General features: G+C 36.7%; 1 protein-coding gene across 1 annotated transcript; it reads left to right on the forward strand.

The window, feature by feature from the left end:
* The first annotated feature begins 955 nt into the window (after positions 1 to 955).
* On the forward strand, positions 956 to 5,701 carry LOC137810561 (uncharacterized). Its single transcript, XM_068611906.1, has 3 exons — positions 956 to 5,109; positions 5,193 to 5,399; positions 5,482 to 5,701. The coding sequence occupies exon 1, from the start codon at positions 1,524 to 1,526 to the stop codon at positions 4,722 to 4,724; it is 3,201 nt and encodes a 1,066-aa protein (XP_068468007.1). The 5' UTR covers positions 956 to 1,523; the 3' UTR covers positions 4,725 to 5,109; positions 5,193 to 5,399; positions 5,482 to 5,701.
* Positions 5,702 to 11,956: the final 6,255 nt, after the last annotated feature.

Genomic DNA, 11,956 nt, shown 5'->3' on the forward strand with positions numbered 1-11,956 from the left:
TATGTCACACAAAACAGAACTAAAACAAAAAAAATGACCTAGAAAATATTAACTTTCAAACTATTATTTTTAAAACAAAGGAAATAGAAGTTTAGTTTGTGCTGTTTGAAATATTCATTATTGTCAAACTTTTCCTTGCTTAACTTTATTTTATGAAGACGACCACTGATTTTTGAAAAAAAATCAAAATAAATTGTTGCACAAGGGTCATAAAACAATGAAACCAACAATTAACATGGTTATATGCTACCCATAAAACTAACAAAAATAATATAATACACTTGTACAAAATTTGAAAACAACGACTATTTATTTAGTGCGGCTTTGCGTTTAAACGCATTTGTAAAAAACGCGGTGGCATTTTTGTAATTAAATTGATTTACAAATGCGGTTCTAGGGTAAGACCGCATTTGTAAATCAATTAAAATGAATTACAACTGCGGTCATAGTAAAGACCGCATTTGTAATTCATTCTGAATTGAATTACAAATGCGGTCTTTACTATGACCGCAGTTGTAATTCATTTTAATTGATTTACAAATGCGGTCTTACCCTAGAACCGCATTTGTAAATCAATTTTACCCTAAAAATAGAAGCGCGCCACTGGTTTTCACTTTCACTTTCGTCTTCTCCGCTCTTCGTTTCAACGTTCTCAGCTTTCTCCGCTTTGCATTGTAAGTTTCAGCTCTCTCTGCTTCAACGTTTGTTTTCGTTTTCGTTTTTGTCATTGTCATTATTCACTTCCTTGGCATTGTCATTTCGTTTCCTTACTCGTTTTCTGCATATAGGTGGTTACTGTTCTATTGGTTCTCTGGTTTTTTCTGCTCCGCCACCGCCACTGCTTCCGTCACCGCCACTGCTTCCGCCACCGCCTTCGCCTACGCCTTCGTCTTCGTCTCCGATCACCATCAACCTAAAGGTTGGTGTTGTATTTATTTAATATTTTGAATTTATATTTAAAATTTTGAATTCATATTTAATATTTTGAATTTTTATTTTTCTGTATTATAATATATATTTAATTAATAACTAATATAACTTGGAATGTATATAACTAATAACTAATAATTTATATATTTGTGTGTATTTTGAATTTTTGTATTATATAATTTCTATTTTCTTAAATTTATATTATATATAAATTCTATTTTTGTAATTATTTTTATTTTTTGCACTTTCTCTTTGCATATCTTTCTTTTTTTCCCTGGCATCATTTATTTTTTATAATTGTCACTTTAAACTACTTTTACTTAAATAAAAATGAATATGATATTAATCTTTATGGAATTATAATTCTATAGTGTATTAAACTTTGTTCTAGAATTTTAATTTTAGAAGTGAAATATTTAGTTAGTTGTTAATTACATTTTAATAAAAGTTTTATGTTATGTTAGTTATTGTTACTTTTAGAATAGAAATATCGTGTTTGGATTGAGTCCGGGGGTGTTCGACCCTCGGCAAATGTGTGAGATTGAAGAGAATACTAATTATTAGAAAATCCTAACTATATTCCAGAATATATAATGGATCGAAGTTGGATTAATGCTGTTCGTATAAGTGATGAGTACGAAAGGGGAGTAGAGGAATTTATACAATTTGCGCAGCGTAACGCGATTATTAGTGGTCATGATGGAGCAAAGATCAGGTGTCCGTGCGTTAACTGTTTGAATGGAAGGATACTGGATGTGAATATCATGAGGGAACACCTGCTATGTGATGGGTTTCTTCGATCTTATACAACTTGGACATGGCATGGTGAATTATTAAATTTACCACGTGTTTCCGTAACTGAAGAATATGTGGGTTCTACCATGGATGAAGCAGTACACGATGATGGAGATGATGATCGATTGGAGGACATGATTCGTGATGTGGGAGCTGAGTGTTTTGCAAAAGCGCATGGATATGAAAGTATGTCAAAAGATGCAGAGACTCCTTTGTATCCTGGATCAACTAACTTCACACGGTTGTCGGCGGTGTTAAGATTGATGAATTTGAAGGCAATAAACGGATGGACTGATAAAAGCTTCACGGAATTGCTCCAGCTGTTGAAGGATATGCTTCCAGAGGGAAATAGTCTACCTAATCGTAATTACGAGGCAAAAAAGATTCTTTGTCCAATGGGTATGGAGTACAAAAAGATACATGCATGTCCTAATGATTGTATATTATACCGGAAAGATTTTGAATTGTTGAAAAGTTGTCCGAGGTGTGGGTTATCACGTTATAAGTTGAAACAAAAAGATGATGATTCTATTGATGACATGGAAAAGCATGGACCCCCAATGAAGGTTATGTGGTATCTTCCCATCATTCCAAGGATGAAGCGTTTGTTTGCAAACCCAGACGATGCTAAGAATCTTAGATGGCATGCAGATGAGAGGAAATGCGATGGCATGTACCGACATCCAGCTGATTCTATTCAATGGAAGAAATTTGATGATGACTTTCCAAAATTTGGTAAAGAATCAAGAAATATCCGACTTGGTTTAGCTACAGACGGAATGAATCCGTTTGGTAATATGAGTACAAATCACAGTTCATGGCCTGTATTACTAGTTATTTACAACTTACCTCCTGGATTGTGCATGAAGCGAAAATACATGATGTTGTCTATGATGATATCCGGTCCGAAACAACCAGGGAATGATATTGATGTTTATCTAAGTCCCCTAATTGAAGATTTGAAGTTAATGTGGGACCAGGGTGTCGAAGTATTTGACGGATTTGCTAATGAAACTTTCAAGCTTCATGCCATGTTATTTTGCACCATCAATGACTTTCCGGCATATGGTAACTTATCAGGTTATAGTGTTAAGGGTCACAAAGCGTGTCCAATATGCGAAGAAGACACTGCTTCTCAACAATTGAAACATGGAAGGAAAACAGTATATCTTCGGCATCGGAGGTTTCTTAGAAGTCATCATCCTTACCGGAGGTTGAAAAAAGCCTTTAATGGACACCAAGAGGGTAGTGGTCCACCAACTCCATTAACCGGTGTTGAGGTTTACGAAAAGGTAAATAACATAGACCACACCTTCGGCAAGTCCAAAAAAAAGTCATCTGTGACAAATATTTGGAAGAAGAAATCAATCTTCTTTGATCTTCCGTACTGGTCGAGGTTAGAAGTCAGACATTGTATAGATGTAATGCATGTTGAGAAGAATGTGTGTGATAGCTTAATTGGTACACTTCTTAACATTAACGGGAAGACGAAGGATGGTCTAAATGCTCGTTTAGATTTGATTGAGATGAACATACGCGGCGAGTTGGCACCCATACAAATGGGTAAGCGTACATATTTGCCCCCAGCCTGTTACACAATGTCAAAAGATGAAAAAATTAGTTTTTGTCAATGTCTAAAGGGTGTGAAAGTGCCACAAGGACATTCCTCAAATGTGAAGAGTCTAGTGTCAATGCAAGATTTGAAGTTAATTGGGTTGAAGTCTCATGATTGTCACATCTTGATACAACAATTGTTGCCGGTAGCTATCCGTGGGATCTTACCAAAAAATGTTAGACACACCATAACCCGTTTGTGCTCATTCTTCTCTTCCATCTGTTGTAAAGTCATTGATCCCTCAAAACTAGATGAACTTCAAAATGAAATTGTTGTTATCTTGTGTGAATTGGAAATGTTTTTTCCTCCGTCTTTTTTTGACATAATGGTTCATCTAGTGGTGCATCTGGTAAGAGAGGTTAGATTGTGTGGACCAGTGTACTTAAGATGGATGTATCCTGTTGAGCGGTATATGAAAATTTTGAAAGGTTATGTGAAAAATCATTATCGTCCAGAGGCTTCAATGATTGAAAGGTACATAGCTGAAGAAAGTATTGAATTTTGTTCAGAGTACATGACAAAAGCAAATCCAATAGGTGTTCCAGCTAATTCATGGCACCACAGGCGTTCTACAAGTAAATGTTTACGTGGTGTGAATATTGTAAGCAAATCTCGATCAGAAGTCTTGCAAGCACATTTGTACATATTGAATAACACAGATGAAGTTGTACCTTACATAGAAGCTCATAAAGCCATTGTGAAGGCAAATAACCCAAGACAAGCAGAGAAATGGGTCTTGATGGAACATAATAGAACTTTCATGCCTTGGTTTAAAGATGAGGTGTTCAAGGATTCAACGGAATCAGAGACCTTGACTTGGTTGGCTGCTGGATTGAAGTTTGATGTCATTTCATGTACAGCGTACGAAGTGAATAATTGTATATTTTACACGAAGTCCCTGGATGAAAAGAGTACAGTTCAAAATTCTGGTGTTACTCTTGAAGCCGAGTCAATGCAGTTTTCGACTTCGAAAGATACAAATCCAGTACTTGGATCAATGGCATACTATGGGTTTATAGAAGAGATATGGGAGATTGACTACACTAAGTTTTCCGTTCCAGTTTTCAAGTGTAAATGGGTTGATAATAAAAGTGGGGTTAAAATTGATGAATCAGGATTCACACTAGTGGACTTTCGAAAGATAGGGTATCGAGATGAGCCATTTATAATGGTTCAACAAGCATCTCAGGTTTTCTATGTGAAAGATCCTACGTCAGAACATTGGTATGTCGTTTTACACGGGAAAAAACAAGGGGAAGCCATAGATGATATTGAATATGGCGAAACTCGTTCATTCACACCAATGATAACTAATAAAGATGACGATGTACTTGATGATGTACATGCAACCCGTAAAGACCACAGTGAAGGAATTTACATATAAACATTCAACCCACATGCAACATGTAAATAAACATTTATAATTTTATGTATTATTTTTATATGATTTTAATTCGATGCACATTAACTAATGTTTGTTACCTAATTTTTTTAACAGAGACATGGATGACGACCAGACTCCAGTCAGACCTCGATCTGGGCGAGGTAGTAGAGGACCTACTAGATTGAAGCGTCTTGCATTGAGACGTGCTGCTGGTGAGAAGACACATGTTGACATTGACGTCAACACTGGAGTGGCTTTTGGTCCTAAGGCAGATGAGTTTATGAGCTATCTTGGAGTTGTTTCTCGTGAGAGGCTCTCCATTTTGATTAATTCATGGGATGAGGTTTCAGAGGTTGATCGGAACATGCTATGGGAGGATGTTCTGGTAAGCTTTACATTATTATTGTTATCATATAATGCTTTTTAATATTGATTAATTAATTTTAATTTCATGATGTTATTTTGCAGGCAAACTTTGACATTCCTGATGTGGAACCGCTTCGATCAAAGATATTATCCAATATCGCACTTAAATTTCGTACCTTTAAGTCAAGACTGACATCGAGATACATTTTTGGCGACCTTAAAGACGAAAATCCATGTTTAAAGTACCAACATATTGATGAAGAGACATGGCGTCTTTTTAGAGAAAGCCGTGAAAATGAGGCTTGGATGGTAAGTGAAGTAACTTTTTTGTTTATATAACATTAATAAGTTTATCTTATTTACTTCAGTTTGTTTATTTCAATTATGACAGGATCGTCGGAAGAAAGCTCAAGAGATAGCTTTGAAGAATCTTACCCCGCACGTTATGTCTCGTTCGGGGTATAGAAAACTTGAGCAAACACTGATGGTGGAAAAGGAGAAATCTCAACAGGGGACGTATTCTGAGAATGTGGAAACAGGGGTCACTTCTCCTCCACCACCTTTTCGCCATGAAAAATGGAAGAGGGCCCGAATTAAAAAGTCCGGTGCACCAAGTTCCGGCAATCCGGGGTTATAATCGAAAAAATTGTAAGTTATTTTTGTTATTTTCAATTTTTTTAAAGCATTAATTATATTAATGATTGAAAATATGATTTTTGTGTACTCTTGCAGGATTCCTTGGAATCCGACGGTACATTTGTTGCTGAAGGTCGTCACGATATCCTGGTTGAAGCAATTGGACGACCTGAACACTCTGGTCGTGTTCGTGCCGCTGGACAAGGGGTCGGAATTAAACTTTATTTTGGAGTTTCAGAACGACAGCCATCCTCCTCCTCCAAGAAGGAAACTCAAATGAAGACTAAGTTACGTGAAGAAATAATGGAGGAGATGAGAAAGGAGACTGATTTGATGTGGCTGGAGATGAAAAAGGAGAATGATCGAATGCGACAAGAGTTTCTATCGCAACAAGTTTGTGCTGAGCCGATTGAACCCCTTGTTAGTCCCACTCCCAAGAGCACAAAGGGGAGTTGTGCGGCTCCTCCAACATCAGGGGATGATATCAATGGGCAGACAGAGGATTGTGAGCTACTGGTAGTGGGCGGCAAACTTCCTCGGGTGGTGGCACTTGGAAAAGTCTATAAAAACGCCACCACCTTACATAACGTTCCTCTCTCCCCTGATGTGGCGAAGGTAACTGTTGAAAAAGTACGATTTCCTGATGCTCGTGTTCCACTACCTTCAGATGAGGTAACCACTGTGGCCGATGCATTTCAGACATTCGTTGCCTGGCCCAGAGAGCTCATTCGATCTATGCCCGAACCTCATGTAATAATTTCGTTTCATTATATTATTTTTTATTTATATTTATATATTACATATAATTTAATACAAATGTTGTTTATCTTGTAGGAACCTTTTCAGCCACCAACTCTGAAAAAGAAGCGTGAGGTTCCAGTTGACGATCCTATGGCTTCCCTACGTCTCATTGCTAGTCAGATTGGCAATGATCCTTTTCCAGTTCCGTGGGATAATACATTTTTTCAAATCAACACTGAACTGCCACTGATGATTTACAACACAGATTTATCAGAATTTATATATGGGAACCAGGAGCTCAATATAAGTATAATTCAATTTTTTATGATGTAAGTATCTTTACCTATTATTCAATTTACTTTATGTTAAATTATTATTGATTATGCTTTAACTAAAAACTTGTAGGTTTTTGCATAGAGTCTGTATCACTGAGGGGAAGGAAAATATGTATGGATTCGTAGATCCTGCATATACTAATCCCGTTGGACCAAACTCAACTGAGACTCAAGCATACATCACTAACATCCTGGAAAAAGAGGGAAAACAAATTTATTTATGCCCTTACATTAATGAGTAAGTTTAATTATATGTCATCAATTATTATTATTTCATGTTTTAAATATTTACTAACTCTTTTCAATGATCATATAGGCATCATTGGCAGTTACTTGTCTTATCAATGGTTGATAAGACTGCTGTGTGGTTCTGTTCCCTACACAAGAAGATGCCCACAAAATTTAAGGATATCATTGATACGTAAGTATAGTATAAACTTAACTTTGTATATGTTACTAATTAACCATCTACTAACGAGGTTTTTTGTATTAACCAGTTCATGGCGTGGATATAACATCCTAAAAGGTCGATCCAGTTCAAATAATTTGAACTACATAAGAGTAAAGGTTTGTAATTTTTTTCTTTCTCTATTATCATTGTTTATCAATATACTAACATATTACTTTTTATTGAATTATATAGTGTAATAAACAACCAGGAAGCTATGAGTGTGGCTATTACATTATGCAATGGATGATTACCATTATAAGACTAGGTGTTAAAACTGGTTGGAAGGAGGTATATGTTAAATCATTTTTATAATTCTTGAACATATATATATCTAGAAACTAATTTATGTCAACTTTGCAATGCAGTTATTCACAGAAGAAACACCAATGAGTGAGGAAGGCATTTCATATGTTAGAGATTCTTGGTCCACATACTTCATTAATTTTTATAACTCTAGCATAAGTAAACAACATTAGTGGTTTTATTATATGTAATTTGATCACTTGTAAATGTACATTTTGATGATTTCAATTGGTTACTACATTTTTGTATTTGTCTGGCTGGGTTTAATCATTATGCAGGTTATTTAAATATATGGTTTCTGCACAAAACAGGATGTACCAAAAAAAAAAAAACACTATTTACAAATGCGGTCATTTACCAAGACCGCATTTGTAAATAGTGAATTCGCATTTACAAATGCGGTCTTAGTAAATGACCGCATTTGTAAATAGTGATTTATGAATGCGGTTTTTACCAAGACCGCATTCATAAATCCTAAACCCCAAACCCACTCCCTAATTCAGAATAATATACAAATGCGGTTACCTAAAATGACCGCATTTGTAAATGTGATTTATGAATGCGGTCATAGGACCGCATTTGTAAATTCCAGATTTACAAATGCGTGTTGATCAAATGCGGTTCTATGACCGCATTTGTAAATTTAAAATAGCCGCATTTGTTTAACTTATCTGCACTAGTGATAGCTGTAAAATTCGTAATTTGAAACCACTTACTAAACTGTTATAAGAGGATGTTTATGAATGTTGAACAAATGAGCCAAAATAAAGAACATGTTTTATTGTAGGCTTCAAGAGAAGCAACTATATAAGGTATAAGAGAACTATGCAATGAGAGTTTATTTTAGGTTGATGAGGGGTAACCTTACTATGTATGTTTCAAGCCTTAAGTTTTAAACCCTAATCTCCAACCCTAAACCTAAACTCTTAGCAATGTCCTAATACCTAAAATCCTTAAACCATAAAACATAAACCCTAAACCTTAAACCCTAACACCTCAAATCCTAAAATCATAAACCATAAAACCTAAACCATAATCACTCTATTCTAAGCCTTTCACCCTACTTGATGGCAGAGCCTCAGTTAAAGACCAACTAGAGCTATGGCAAGGAGGATACAAGAAGATTGAGACTCTGTTACTGATGGTAGAGACACTTTCTTATACATGTTCAGAAATGCCATAGCCTAGTGTAAATTCTAGAGTAGGATTTAAATTTTCTTTCTTAAAAGTAGAGTAGGAATGTTTGCTTGTAATTTTAAGTAAATGAGGGTTAGGGATAGGCTTCTAAAGCCTACCTAGGGTGTAATTGGGCTTAATTGCAACCCATATTAACCCTAGGTCGGTCATGAGACCTAATTAGGTCACATGGTGAACACTTGATCATGTTAATTACCTTGTGACTTGATTTTAGATGTTAATTACCTTGTGACTTGATATTAGGAGCTATTTCAAACTGAATTATATTTGAATTTCTCACCCTTTTTGCTTTGAAATGGTCGGCCGTTAAACCTATAAATTGGGATTCTTGACTCATGTTTTATGACAATTCACAAGCTTAAGCACTCTCCCTAATCGTCATGCAAATCTCGGAAAAGGAAGTGGTTTAGCAATTATAGGCACACAATGTTCACAAGAAGTATCTCAATATAATGTGGTGGTTGTAATAATCTGCCAAAAGCAAATTTGTACCTAGCTATAAGTGTGATTATATCAAAGCTTCATTATTTTCCCTTCACGTGTGAGAATCTCTTCACCAAACCAGTGCAGGTTGCTGATTTACTGCATTTAATAGTTGTTGAACACTGAGTGACTGCATCAATTAAATGAAATTGAATGGGAACAAAACCACAGGTTCACATGAATGTTGAGCTGCATAGAAATTAGGGGGAATTATTTATATTTAATATTTGGTTTAGTCAACTTACATGTTTAGCCAATACCTTAAGTGTGACACTTTCCTCTGACTGTTGGTGATGGTCAGTGCACGTGTGAATGAGATTCCTATATTATCGTCAATGATTGCTGTCAATTTACTGAATGATTTTTCAATTGAAGGCATTTATACTCATATGCCATTAACATAGTAACCTGTTTCTCTAACCTAATTGTAGCAACAATTGTAATGAAAGAACTAACACCACTTATTACTCCAATTTCAAATGCTATATTACAAAACCCAAATTACATTCTCACCACACATCTCAAGGAGTTCAAAAATATCCAATATTTTTTGTTGGAGTTCATTACGAGGGTCAATGTCAAATGACATTGTTGGACACTAAATCGTAAAGATAAATTTTATTTTGAAGTATGAAGTTATGACAAGTTTTTATATTTTGCAAGTGCCATATGGAAAATTTCCACCTAGATAGCAGTTTAAGGATGATTGAGGAAGAACCAATTATAAAAGACATGTTGAACGATTTTAACTTGGAAGAGGAAGATGAAAATGTCATGGACCAAATGGATGATTGCTCGACCTACTTAATACATCCATATCAATCTAATCTAATAGTAGGGGATCATTGAATATTCAATATGATCTTTATGAATGCATATACTTCAATTCAGAAGAGTCTACTTTGAATGTGATAAAACCACATTGAGGAGGGATACAATTTTTTGGTAATCGAGTCAAAGACAAACATATATGTCAAAAGATGCATGCAGTATGGTAATGGTTATCAATGGATGCTTCGAGCATCTTATAGGAGATTAAAAAATTGAAGCACTTCATATGTGTTTGTCAACTGTTCTTTCCCCAAATTCCGTAAATTTGGATTCAAACCAAATTGTGGTCACACTACAAGAAAATCATGAAATAGAAACCAATTTTTAGTGACCAAAATAATTAGTTACAATAGGAACTAAAATAGAGACCATTTTAGAAACTAAAAAAAAATGGTTTCTAAATTAGTTTCTATTATTTTCTATTATTGTTAAATAGTTTCTAAATTGGTATCTAATTAGCAACTAAGGTTTTAACTACCAATTATTTAGTTTCTAAATTTGGTAGCAAAAACCTTGGTTGCTAATTAGATACCCATTTAGAAACTATTTAACAATAATAGAAAATAATAGAAACTAATTTAGAAACCAAAGAGTCAAGGGAAAGGACTTTTGAAGCTCGTGCACTAACGCGCACTTCCGTTTTCCCTTTACTAGTAGGGGGTCCCGTGGTTCCTTTTTCCGGTCCTTTTCTTTTAGTGCTTCGACCCGAAGCGATAGCTTCTAGCTAGTTCAGTGGATAAGATGGTTGCGCTCCAGCTCAGTCAAGAATGGGACGGCAGTGGTCCGCCGACAAGCTCGTTCTGATCTTGGACGCAGTACATTGGAATCCTGAAGCACCACCATGAACGCTACCGCGCGTTCGCGTGCAGTGCGGTAAGGCACCACCCTGTTGTGCCAGCAGCCAACTTCGGCGTGCCAGCTTAGTTATCCTCATAAAGCCACTGACTTACTTGATGTCTAGCTTGCCAACTGGTAGACGGTTCCTTTTCCCCCAGATCCATGAATAAGGGAGAAGTCAGTGGATTCTTCCGAAGAATCGGAAGCGAAGCGCTATGCCGGGGCGGGGGGACAGGAAAAGAAACGGCTCCGAAGAAAGAAATGGAGGTTCCCAAGGCTTCTCCACGCCCAACGAGATGCGCCAACCTTGGGATGCTTTACTCTTAACCCCACAAGATTCCGAGACGGAGCTTAACCTGAGTCTCGGTTAAGAACGACGAGATGATCTAGGTTTAACACGGTGCACGATTCCATGGATAGTTTTATTCGACATCGTGATGGAGGACATAACTTATGATCATCGACTTTTATCATGCTACTAGGGATTTTATTAGGACATTACCAAATTATCAGCATACTTTGTCGCATCTCTTCAATACGGATACAGTAACGATCATAGCGATCTCCTCTGGTACCTGCTGGTACGTCAGGATCCGATTGGTCATGAACATCATAAGGTTCTACTCTTCGCGAATCCCAGCATACCCCTGGTTGGGATGGGTAGGCCCACCACTTCACTTTCACTTAGGCCTGGGCCAAGTCAGTGGGGGGACCCTGTCGGGCTCCTCCCCCCCCCCCCCAAAAAAAAACACAAACTGTACGTGATAGTTTCCCTTCATACGGCTCGAATCATTCTCATATGCCATGGGAGGCATCCTTTCCTTGTTTGTTGGGTTGGTTCACGCGTGCGCAAACGAGCACTGGCCACAACAACAGGGAACTATGACCAATAGAGTCAGACACTTAGTTAGCTACATCCGCACGCAAAAGGAATGTGGTTCTGGTTGAGGCTTTCTTTCCTTTATTAGTAAAGGGGGCGCGGGACGTTTGCGGAGTCTGTGCCTTCCGTACCACCACAAGACTGGTCGTTCTTGGGCGGATCCCACTCCTCT

The sequence above is a fragment of the Phaseolus vulgaris genome, chromosome 11, assembly GCF_000499845.2.
Source record: "Phaseolus vulgaris cultivar G19833 chromosome 11, P. vulgaris v2.0, whole genome shotgun sequence".
NCBI lineage: Eukaryota > Viridiplantae > Streptophyta > Magnoliopsida > Fabales > Fabaceae > Phaseolus > Phaseolus vulgaris.

Excerpts from the sequence above, each read along its gene's own strand:
- LOC137810561 (XM_068611906.1), top strand. The coding sequence starts at position 1,524 with ATGGATCGAAGTTGGATTAATGCTGTTCGTATAAGTGATGAGTACGAA.